Source organism: Arvicola amphibius, chromosome 13 (assembly GCF_903992535.2).
Source record: "Arvicola amphibius chromosome 13, mArvAmp1.2, whole genome shotgun sequence".
NCBI classification, from domain to species: domain Eukaryota; kingdom Metazoa; phylum Chordata; class Mammalia; order Rodentia; family Cricetidae; genus Arvicola; species Arvicola amphibius.
The window spans coordinates 58,363,261-58,376,244 of record NC_052059.1 but is presented as its reverse complement, the minus strand read 5'-3'; the positions used below and the strand labels follow the sequence as shown (position 1 = coordinate 58,376,244).

Here is a 12,984-nt window from a genome sequence, read left to right as displayed (position 1 = left end):
AGGATTATTCAACCTATGGGCTCTCTGCAATCTGGACTTCCTTTGCCTTCTCTATTACCAAAAGGATGGCCTCTCATAGTTATTGATTTGAAGGACTGTTTCTTCACAATACCTTTACAAGAAAAGGATAGAGAAAAGTTTGCTTTCACTGTGCCTACTTATAATAACTCTCAACCTACCAAGAGATACCAGTGGACCGTCCTCCCACAGGGCATGTTGAACTCTCCTACCCTGTGCCAATACTTTGTGAATCAACCATTACAAATAATACGCAAGATGTTTCCCAAATCCGTTGTTTATCATTATGTCGACGACATATTATTGTCTGACTCAGACATGGATACCTTAGAGAAACTGTTTGAAGTGGTAAAAACAGTTCTACCTAAATGGGGATTACAGATTGCTCCCGAGAAAATTCAGAGAGGAGATTCTGTTGATTATCTAGGTTATAGAATAGGTTTGCAAAAAATTAAGACACAAAAGGCACAAATTAGGAGAGATCAGCTGCATACTCTTAATGACTTTCAAAGGTTGTTGGGAGACATTTCCAGCCTTCGACCGGCTGTTGGGATAACACCTGATATGATAGTTCACTTAAACAAAACCTTAGATGGAGAAAGAGACCTAAACAGTCCCAGAGAATTAACAGCTGAAGCAGAAAAAGAACTGACAATGATTGAAGAAAGATTGCAAGAAGCACATGTGGATAGGGTGAATCCAGAACTCAGTAGTATTCTCGTTATATTGCCTTCAAAAATTTCTCCTACAGGAATTCTAATGCAAAGAGATGATATTATTTTAGAGTGGCTCTTTCTACCTCATAAGCCAAGTAAGAAATTAAAAACCTATGTGGAAAAGGTTTCTGAACTAATCATAAAAGGTAAATTGAGACTTCGCCAACTAGCAGGCATAGACCCAGCAGAAATCATAGTGCCTTTCACCGCTGATGAGATACGAAAATTGTGGGAAGATAATGAACCATGGCAAAGAGCTTGTGCTAATTTTTTAGGAGAAATTAATAACAACTATCCAAAAAGCAAAAGGCTTAACTTTATAAAGAGAACTTCTTGGATTCTTCCTCGAATTGTCCGTGATGCTCCGATAACTGGAGCCCGCACGTTTATACTGATGCTAATAAATCAGGGAAGGCAGGCTACAAATCAGAAGACTTGAGTAAGGTGGAACAAAGTCCTTATGATTCTGTCCAAAAGGCAGAGTTATTTGCCATTCTTATGGTGCTAAGGGATTTTAAGGAACCTCTTAACATTGTTACTGACTCACAATATGCAGAAAGAGTTATTTTACATATTGAAACTGCCGAATTCATACCTGATGATACTGAGCTAACCTCATTGTTTATCCAGGTACAAGAAATGATCAGGAACAGACTTTGCCCTATGTATATAACACACATCCGATCCCATACGGGTCTGCCAGGTCCTTTAGCACGTGGCAATGCAGATATTGATCAGCTATTGATTGGTAGTGTGCTGCAGGCTTCCGAATTTCATGAAAAGCATCATGTCAATAGCAAAGGCTTGAAAAAAGAGTTTTCTATTACATGGCAACAAGCTAAGGAGATTGTAAAGAAATGCCCTACTTGCTCTTTCTATAACCAAGCACCACTGCCTGCAGGGACTAATCCAAAGGGCACCAAAAGGAATGAAATTTGGCAGATGGATGTGTTCCATTTTGCAGAATTTGGAAAATTAAAATATGTACATCATACCATTGACACTTATTCAGGATTCCAATGGGCAACTGCTTTAAGCTCAGAAAAGGGCCGATTCAGTAATCACTCACTTATTAGAAGTCATGGCCATCATGGGTATACCTGCGCAAATAAAGACGGATAATGGTCCAGCTTATGTCTCTAGAAAAATGAAACGGTTTTTTGCCTATTACAATATTAAGCATGTTACAGGCATACCCTACAATCCTACAGGTCAAGCAGTCATTGAAAGATCAAATAGGACGATAAAGGAAATGTTAAACAAGCAAAAGGGGGTGGAGAATACCCCCAGAAATAGATTACATAATGCTTTACTAACTTTGAATTTTCTCAACGCTAATGAAAAGGGGACAACGGCTGCAGAGAGACATTGGATAATGGAAAAGTCTGTTGAATTAAATCAACCAGTTTATTTCAAGGATGTGCTAACCTCACAATGGAAGCCAGGGGATGTGCTGCGTTGGGGAAGGGGTTTTGCTCTTGTCTCCACAGGAGAAGAAAAATCGTGGATACCATCAAAATTAATAAAGGTTCGGTTTGAAGAGGAAAAGCCCCTTGGAAAAGAAAAATAACAATTCATGCACAAGGATGGTGAACATACTGATGGTAAGAAACCTATAGTACGGGGGCAGGGTTCTTTTCTTATCCCCACAGGAAGACGCTCACCTGCAAAGGACCTGAGGGACCCTGCATACCTTGAATATTGATGAATTGGAACCAATTGCAACCCAACAAGGATCAGCATTAACATTGGGTAAGCTCGGTGAGTATAAAAAACAATTTTTGTATGTGTGTCAATATGCATCTCTTCATAGATATTCAGAGCTGGGTTTCTTGGAGTTGGACTCTGGCCCAGTCCCTCTCCAATTCCAAGCTTGTTTATAAGAGATTTCTCAGAGTTTCTGTCTCAGGTTAGGAGTAAGATTATGAGACAGAATATTAAAAACAATAATGTTGATGATGGTACCAATATATTTGCCTTCTTTGCCTTCATTCATATCTATGGTTGTTTTTAATGCACCTTTCATTGAAGATATGCACGTATACGTCTGTATGTGTCCTTGTAGATAATGCTTATCTCTCTCGCAACAAACGACAAAAATTTTTTTTTCTTCAGTAATCTTTGCAGTTTCCAGGATGAAGACGGGGCCCCGCAACATCAACTCCAACTAGTTATTATGACGTCATGTTTTAGTAGCGCTAATATTTGGCCTGTTTTTTGGTACCAATTGCACAGAACACTTTTGAATGGTGCACATTTTTGACAACGTTCTGGCCTCATTTTTTAAAAAAAAAAAAAAAAAAAAAAAAAAAAATTCAGAGGCTGGACACATTTTTCCTAGACGAAATGTTACCCTGGGTATTCTACCATCATTTGCTTTCACAGGAACCCCTGGGAAGAAAAGTCGCCCCTATGTCAGCTGGAAGCAATCTTGGATGACGACGCCCCCCCCCCCCCAACAAAGTTTACCCTCAGATTTAGGGACACTAATTGGTGGCTGGTATAGGGTGGTCGGGTTGTGGAAGGCTTTATATGGACTCAGGGGTATAATTTATGTGTATATCTATATGTATTAAAAAAAAGGGGGGGGGAGGGAGGGATTAACTGGTGATCTGAAGGAATAATTGATTTTTGTGAGTTATTGTTTTTCTTTTTAAAAAAAAAAAACTATATGAGTGTTGATTCTTGTATATTGATATGTTGAACATTGTATGAGAGTATGATACTACCTCTGTTTGAAACAATTGTTATATTGACATTGTTTACCATATTGCACTGTACATTTCTACCTCAGATATTATTTATGTAAGGACCCTGTTTACATTTGGAAATCATTGTCTTCATTTTTTGCACAGTTGTCTATTCTATTAGTCATACAGTTACATAAGTGTTGAGAATTATATGTTGGTCATATTTATATTTAGGACAATCAGGTTTTTTAGACACATAGAGGTTGTATTTAGTATAGATAGCATAATCTTCAACCTCTTTGAAGAACTGTAGAACATGGCCTTTAATCTAACCTACAGTTTTGTATTTATGAGACACAATCACTCCTGGCAACAATGCTCTACTCCCGAGAGAACGTTGAGCACCAAAGACACTCCACTGGGAGTTTGTCTTCTACTTGGCAGAACTGGCCTTGGGGCAAAGAAAAGCCCATACCTCCATTACTGACTAAAGTACAAAATATCCATAAGTGGATAAAACAGAATTGTCTTATCTTGCCAAGACAGGATAGGATAGTTCTACTAAAGGTTCCTTGCCATTGTATAATGGTATGTCAGGTTTTTTCAGGCCTCAGCCAAAGTTGGTTGCCTCAACATTGCTATCAAGACTTCGTGTGGTTGCCCAGGTAGTCAATTGTCTCTGTCTTCTGTTGCACATTTTGGAAGTTTCTCGTTTGTGCTTCCTGGTTGCTTTGGTAATTTTACTCTCCTTCTCAGATCTTTGATGGGGTTGAAGATTAGATAATGGTAGCTACCTTCTAGATTATTTAGACTTCTCAAAGTAGAGTGATTAGAAAAATTCTTCGTTATATACTTCTCGCCTGATATTGTTTACTTTTTGTAATTTTATATGATCAGTTCCCATTGTATATAGTTGTATTTGGTTTCTGAATCTGTCTTATTTAGACAAAAAAGGGGAGATGTTGGGGCAGCTGGCCCAATCCCTGCGTTCAGGGGCGTGGCTGCTCCAGCGGGGTAGCCATGCCCCTTAAATAGGATTGGGGAGCCGGAAGGCGCCCCGTTCGTTTTGCCCCGCGCTCACTCCGCTGGACCCTTGGTTCTGTAAGTTCCCTTATCTCCCTTTGTATTAAACTTGAATAATTATAAAAGGACTATTTTTGGTTATTTCCAATCTTCGCCGCATCATAATGTCCCAGGAAGTATCCTAGTTTCCAGTACCAGGAATGGTTTCCCTCATGAGTGCACAGCTATTGGTTGCCAGAAACCTATGGGTGCCACTTTTATACCCTTATGGATATTTTGCCATACTGGTAATTGTCATGGTTCATAGGTCTTATGCCTGGGTAGGTCAGTTTATTGTTTCATCCCTTGTCCCTTGGCAGATTGCTTAGTACTTTCTGAAACCTTGGAAGATAAAACACAGGAAAGAGCTTTTCAGGTGAGAGCCAGGCATAGTCATCCAAGCCCTGTGTCCTAAGTGTGGAGTGTCTTTAACAATAGCGGCTTAAACCCTGAGAGGCAATCAAGGACTACATCAACAATCTATATTGTCTTGGGAGTCACTTAAAATAACTACCCTGATTAACCACTCAAAAGGAGGTTCTTCATGCCTGGTACTGTTTCGTTATTCTATGCTTCTTGTTGGAGTGGTATCATTCCAAGTGGCTTAACTTCCTTTAAGATAAGGATATATTTATACATAAAGAAATATATACCTTATTACTTATATAGATTTATATATTATCATATTAATATATTATATTATTACTATATATCTTATTAAAATAAAATGTAGTCCTTTAAAATATATCTATCTTAAAATGTATGTATAAATTATAAATATATAATATGTGAGCATGTGTAAACTTTTTAATATAGTATATGTATATATAATTTAGGTAATATAGAATAATATAATTAATGAACTTATCAAACAACTCAGATATTCAGCATTTCTTGTTTCTTATTGAATTAAGGTTTTATATCCTGAACAGTTCACATTATTTCATTAAACCATTTATTTTGTTTTCTTGAACCAATTAGGATTTCATTTCTATCTACCATTAGCTTTTTTTGAAAGGTTTTGGGGAATTCAAGAATTGTTTTGCCATATTCATAGTTATTTTTTGATTCAAGTCTCCAGTTTCATCTTATTCATTGGGTACCACTAGAATATGTTGGATTTTTTTGGAGGGGGACATATTTTCTTGGATTTTATTATTCTGTTTTTTTCTAAGGGACCATTCATCAAGTGTTAAGTTGGTTGTTTCTTTGATATGAGAATTTAACCCATTGATCCTGAATTGAATCGGTAAGGTGAAGGACTGGAGTTTTTCAGAAAGGTCAGAACCATACTGGAACTGAGCCAATCTGGCTGAGTAAGACAATGGAGACAGAGAACTTGCAGACAGAGTTCCTGGGGGAAATATGGTAGACTTGTGTGGGTTCTGGTTCTTTTATACTGAGTCCAACCCAATGGGCTAGGGCCCTGACAGAGAAGTCCAATGGCATGAACAAGAAGATGCACCATGAACTTTGAATTACTGTTGAAAGAGTTAGCATTCCCAAAAGCAGTCTGCTTGGCCTTTCCATGAATGTTAGAAAATATATTTATTAATGGATATTAAGTGCTTCTTCTGTTGACACACATGTACAAGTCTATAGTGTACTTTAACAGTAAGAACTACTGTAAAATTAGTGCTGTATACTGAGGTGAGTTTGGAAAGAATCTTATAGTCGCAGCAGAGAGAGCAATGGGAAGATGGTTTTACTGGTTCACTGGCGACTACAGTAACCTTTAGCCATATGTTTTAAAAATAAATCTCCTGAGTGTGGTTTCCTCTCATTTCTAGGTGACACAATTTCACAGCAACTTTCCTGGTCCTCTGTCTCTTTCACTCTTCCCATTTTCTCTTTCTTGTTGTTCCCTGAGCCTTAAGTTAAGGAGGTATGTGGTGAATGTATCAGTTGGACTGGGTATCTCACTTGTTCTCTGTATCTAAATGAGACCTGGAGAAGTACAACACTAATAGAATAGACTTGCTAACATGGAAATGGGAAATCTCATGAAGCCCTACCAATAGAGAAACAACTACAGTCAACTAAGAAGTGCTGAGAGTAGAACCAGATTGAAACCCCTAACTGCTTACCAAGATCAAATGACCAGTCCTGAAACTATATACCTATGAGTAACACTCACCAGACTGAGCAGACTATATTTATATATTTAGGCAGGTGTGTGCATGTGAGCATTTGAGTGTGTGTGTGTGTGTGTGTGTGTGTGTGTGTGTGCATGTGTGCATCTGTCTATGTGTCTGTGTTTGTCTATGTGTCTACTAGTGACAGACAAAAAGACACTATGATTTTAATGGAGCAAAGGGACATCCATGACAGGGGTTAAAGTAAGGAAAAAATAAGGAAAATGTGATGTAATTTATTTATTGTTTAAAAGAAAATAAATAAATACAATATAAAAGAAAAATCAAATCTCCTATAAAATGTCTCCCACAGTCATTACTTTAATTCTCTAGGATCTTTTAGCTTGCTTTGGTTTACAGTAAAATTTAAATTGTGCTCAACATTTCCTGACTTGAGAGCTATTTTAAAGTTTCTCATTTCTTTTAATCATGTCTTCCTTTACTCTTTGAGTTTCCCCATTGTGATACTTGCATTAGGGTTTGATTCATCCCTTCTGGCTGTAGCTGCTAAGGAGACATGAATTATGTGAGGGAAGGCTGAGCCACTGAGCAGCTATAATTATCAGACAGATGTCCCCCAAAACAGGAAAGCTAGATCTGAGTGTATAAGGAAAGTTCCTAGAGCATCATAGGATACCATGCAACCAAAGAGAGAGCACAGTGTAAGTCAGAGTTGCTCAGGTACGAATAAGGAAAAGAGGAAAAGGACAAAGAAGAGTCAAGTGATATTTGCTTGTTTGCCTCCTAACTCATGCATTCAGTAGATATTTCTGAACTGATTATAGTGGAGCATTCACAAGTCTTGGCTCAAAGCAGTTCTTTCTCCATTAATGGTAATCACAGCATACAGAGGGAACTCCAACATCATATGACAGATTAACAGGAGAACTATGAGAGAGAAACAGGAGGACTATGACAGAGCAACAGGAGGACTATGAGAGAGTAACAGGAGGACTGTGATAGAGTAACAGGAGGACTATGACAGAGTAACAGGAGGACTATGACAGAGTAACAGGAGGACTATGACAGAGCAACAGGAGGACTATGACAGAGTAACAGGAGGACTGTGACAGAGCAACAGGAGGACTATGACAGAGCAACAGGAGGACTATGACAGAGTAACAGGAGGGCTATGACAGAGTAACAGGAGGGCTATGACAGAGTAACAGGAGGACTGTGATAGAGTAACAGGAGAACTATGACAGAGTAACAGGAGGACTATGACAGAGTAACAGGAGGGCTATGACAGAGTAACAGGAGGGCTATGACAGAGTAACAGGAGGACTGTGATAGAGTAACAGGAGAACTATGACAGAGTAACAGGAGGACTATGACAGAGTAACAGGAAGACTATGACAGAGTAACAGGAGGACTATGACAGAGTAACAGAAGGACTGTGATAGAGGAACAGGAGGACTATGACAGAGTAACAGAAGGACTGTGATAGAGGAACAGGAGGACTATGACAGAGTAACAGAAGGACTATGACAGAGTAACAGGAGGACTATGACAGAGTAACAGAAGGACTATGATAGAGTATCAGGAGGACTATGATAGAGTATCAGGAGGACTATGATAGAGTAACAGGAGGACTGTGATAGAATAACAGGAGGACTATGACAGAGTAACAGGTGGATTATGATAGAGTAACAGGAGGACTGTGATAGAGTATCAGGAGGACTATGACAGAGTAACAGGAGGGCTATGACAGAGTAACAGGAGGACTGTGATAGAGTAACAGGAGAACTATGACAGAGTAACAGGAGGACTATGACAGAGTAACAGGAGGGCTATGACAGAGTAACAGGAGGACTGTGATAGAGTAACAGGAGGACTATGACAGAGTAACAGGAGGACTATGATAGAGTATCAGGAGGACTATGATAGAGTATCAGGAGAACTATGATAGAGTAACATGGGGACTATGATAGAGTAACAGGAGAATTATAATAGAGCTGGCACCTTTTCCCACAAAATGCTTATGTTAACAGGTCAGATTTGTACAAATGCTGTGGAACATTATATATCCCAGCATTAACTTAGCATTGTGTTCTGGAAGGAACAGAATGTCATTTAAACACTTTAAGGGTGTAGACAGCACCTGGTTTATACTGCATGTATTTTATGTGATAGGGCATTAAGTTGTATGGTTGCTCTTTCCCAAGCACTGAAATTGCTTCTGAGGTTCTTTAGACAGCCAGGTAACATGTAGCCACTTAGAGTTCTCAAAACTTCCACCCTTGCTTCTCAAACTCTGTGTTTGAGTGTCATCCGGTACTTACTAACAGCAAAGGGGAAATTTCTCTGTGCAGTTGAAGTGCCTTTCCCTTCTGTGCCTGTGTGACAGGGCGGGTTCTGTCCTCCTTCCATCTTCCTCTTTCTTCTCTATAGGGATCCTTGGACTGGGGACCCTGGGCTCTTCTATCACCTCTCCCTCCATACTTTCTGAAAACATTATAGAGACATGCCTTTTCCTGGAGCAACCTGTTCCCTGCAATTATATAATGCAGCTAGCTCTACCAGAAAGTTGTGGAAGAAAAAATGGAGACAAACCACCTCCTACAACAAGCAGACAACTTACTTAGTCACACAGCTTTGCTGGAGGGTCTCATTCTCTGCCTGAGGCAGTTTTGCATCCGATTTTATTTTAGTTCCAGCCAAGAATCAAAGACAAAAAACTCTACTTCTTGTTCTCCCATTGTGGCTATTCATATGATTTTGTGCAAACCAGAAAAAAAATGGAGAGGCATACAACACAGAGGAACCAAAGCAATCTCAGAGGCAGGAACTCAGTATTGAGGCCCCTGGTACTGAGTTTGTGTTCAGCTCTCCCTGTGGTTTCCACTACTGTGTCACCCAGAACACAGTAGTACACAGCCGAGTCTGACTCCTGGACCGAGGCTTTCTGCAAGTGGAAGGAGCTGGATCTTCTATCATAAGTAGCTTCAAAACCTCTGCTGCTTCCCTTCTCCTTGTCCTTCGAGGCTCTGAAGAGGAGCTGTGGACCTTCTCCAGAATACTGCACGTACCAGAACAGGGCTGGGTATCCTGAGGCTGAATAGTTGCAGTGTATAGTAAGAAAGTCCTCTTCTGAGAGGGTCACTTGACCTTCCGTCTGTGTCACTGAGTTTCCATGGGTCCTTGCTGGAGGAAGAAACAAAAATAAAACAGATATGTATGTTACCTTAAAGACAAAGCTCTTGGTTGAATTTTGGGCTCAAGGCTTTTCTTACATCAAAGAGTAAAAAGTTTAAATCACTTTACTTACTGAGTACGAGGAGTATCACAGTAATGAACCCTGGGGAAGAGTCCATCTTTTGTGGCATCTAGATGATGTTTGTTCTTGAGTCTTAGCATGTTGAAAACAGAGAAACAATGAGTCTAAACTTAGATTCACACAGGAAATACTATAGTGTTAGGATGCTGCGCCACCTGGTGACCAGAAAGTAACAGTTAAATGTGGCCATAGTCACTGAAAGACATGGAAATAATGAAATCTTGGACTGAGTTGACGATCACTGCTACTTCAAAGGTCGTATTTTCTCTGTTCTAAGTGAATGCCAATTTCAAAGCATTTTTGATTAGTTTTTTTTCGGGGGAGGAGGAGAAGTCACACTGCACAAACAATACTTAAATATTTCAGAATTCCATGACAAGTGAAGAAAAACATAAGTGATTGAATTCTATGGAGTAATCTGAACTTTTTAAAAAGGTTCCCCTTCACCCTTAAAAGATTTCCAGCTAATGCAAACTGACTTGCTCTCTGAGCTAAGTCTACAAAGGGACTTTCTGTTTTTACCCATGCTTGGATTCTCTCAGTGTTTAGATTAAGCTCCGTGTCTTTAAAATCTGTGTCTCATTGCCTGTTTCTACTAAGAAAATGCTGGGATTAAATGTAACCATGATACATGTGCTTCCAGTTTCTTGTTATCATCTTTATAGTTATTTTCATATAATTGTTTAGGTGCCATTCCTGGTAATTGTTTTATCTTTACAGGTCATTTTATGTCCTAAGGTAATAACTAAGGTACTAATATGTGACCAGTTATGTTTCTTTTGCATTTTTTCTTCTCTAGGTAAAAACAGCATCATGAGATGTAGCAGTCTCCCAAGATAGTTACAGCCTCCCTGTCTTAACAGAGAAAATACATTTTAAGAAGTGAGCCATGTTTCTCTTTCATGGTATTATCAGATGTAGGGAAGATGAACTTCATTCTCTATGGCAGGGTCACACAGAACCCTGTATGGAATAGGAAACATAAGTTGCACCTTGGGCTACCACCCTGATCTTTCCAGTTCAGATGTTATTTTATTTTTTAATTACTACTGTTGAGATTACTATTTAATCATAATATTTCTCCCTTTCCTTTTCTCCCCCCCAAACTTTCCCAAGTACCCCTTCCCATTCTCCACCAAACCTATGACCTCTTTTTTGATGATTGTTATTGCATGTGTATAAGTATATGTGTATACATATATATTTCTAAGTACAACCTTTTTGGTTCATATAAATTTAAATGTATGCAAGTTTTTAGGGGTGATCTGGAAAACAAATTGTTGTGTTCTTCCCTGGGTAAGGCCACCTCTCTTCTTCCCAAGTTTCCTCAGTTGCCTATACCTCTCTTGCAGGGATTAATCATCATAGGCTGCTGTCTGTCCACTTTGTCACACTCATTGGTATAACCCTGGATCAGCTCACACTTCAATGATCATGTTGATGAGACTTTACCTGTGTAAATTATGACATCAGTAAAAGACACAATCTTTAGGCAAACCCCTCAATCCTGTAATTTTACAATCATTCTGCCTTCTCTTCTGCAATGTCCCTGAGGCTAAGGTACAGGAGTGTTTCATAGATGTATCTCTTGGTACTGGGATCTACAATTCTGTAGTTTGATTGGTTTTGGTACTCTTTAATGGTTTCTAGATAGAGAGAAGTTTGCAAAGAGAAGTTTCCATTAAGAGGGGTGATGGCTTCAGTTATCTGTGGGTATAAGGACAATTGTTCATAGATTGTTGTTAGGGATTATGCTGGTTTCATAAAATAGTGGTTGTAGATTCTCATCTAATAAGCAAGATTTCACTTGAACTTCATAAGTTATATAGGTTTCAGCACCACACAGAGTGTTCCTATTGTGGAGCTGGTCTTCTATCCAATTAGAGAGCTATGGGTACCATTAAGGTGTGTGTGCCGTTACTGCACTTGTAGGGTTATTGTGACTGCTGATGGTTGATGTGGTTCATAGGCATCATAACTGGGAAGGACTCTGATGTTTCCCCCTTTTGGAAACTTGCATGGTACTTTCTTGTTTCAAGAAAACTAGTCTTGCCGGGCAGTGGTGGCGCAAGCCTTTAATCCCAGCACTCGGGAGGCAGAGGCAGGCGGATCTCTGAGTTCGAGGCCAGCCTGGTCTACAAGAGCTAGTTCCAGGACAGGCTCTAAAAACTACAGGGAAACCCTGTCTCGAAAAACCAAAAAAAAAAAAAAAAAAAAAAAAAAAAGAAAGAAAACTAGTCTTCTGGAAGGGACATTCAAGCATAAGTTCTAGGTCCCTGTGTCTGAAGTGACTGGTGCTGTCAGCAATAGGGACCCGCCACCTTTCAGGGGTTAACCAAGGGAAGCAGCAATAGGCTGTATGTTTTGGGAGTCTCTTGGATAGCCCTGGCCATGAACTAAAAAGAGGGCTTCTCATGTATGGCCTTGAGGTTTTGTTACATGGTCTTTGGCTCTTGGAGGAAACACCATCCTCCCACAGTAGAAAATTTTATTAAAACTATAAATATCTATATATCTGTATCTAATCCATTGCATTGTAGGAGTTACTTTCTAGGTAAGTAGCTAATAACATGGTTCCTTCTGAAATTTTCAGAAATCCTTACAGTTACTTTACCCACTTCTCTTGTATTTATCCCCCCTCTAGTTTCCTTAAAAATCTTCTATTTTCCCTTTTCCCCTATCAGATTGCTGGAATCATGATAGTCTGCTTTACTCTACCCCACTTCTTTTGTATTTACATACCCCCTCCCACATTTTTCCCATTTCCTTGATTCGATAACTTGTACCTCACTAATCTACCTGCTATTATTCCCTAACCCCCCTACCTTGGGCATGGTCTCATTTCACTTTCCTGGTTTCTGTGGTTACTACACACTATGAACTCACGACTGAAGATTTAGAGATACCAGCCTTCAATAAGAAAGAGCATGTGGTATTAGCCTTTCTGGATCTGGGTATCACTCAGTATGATCTCTTCTAGTTCCATCTGTTTCATTGCAATGTGTCTGACTTTATTTTTACAGCTGAAGAGTATCCCATAGTATATCTGTACCACATGTTCATTAACCATCAACCAGCTGTTCAAC

The 12,984-nt window shown here is 39.3% G+C and overlaps 1 gene segment (V, D, J or C); it reads right to left on the bottom strand.

Moving 5' to 3' along the window:
• Positions 1-6,287: 6,287 nt before the first annotated feature.
• On the bottom strand, positions 6,288-9,935 carry LOC119799838. The segment is given in 3 exon segments: positions 6,288-6,422; positions 9,374-9,765; positions 9,890-9,935. Coding segments are annotated over 3 exon segments (573 nt in total).
• Positions 9,936-12,984: the final 3,049 nt, after the last annotated feature.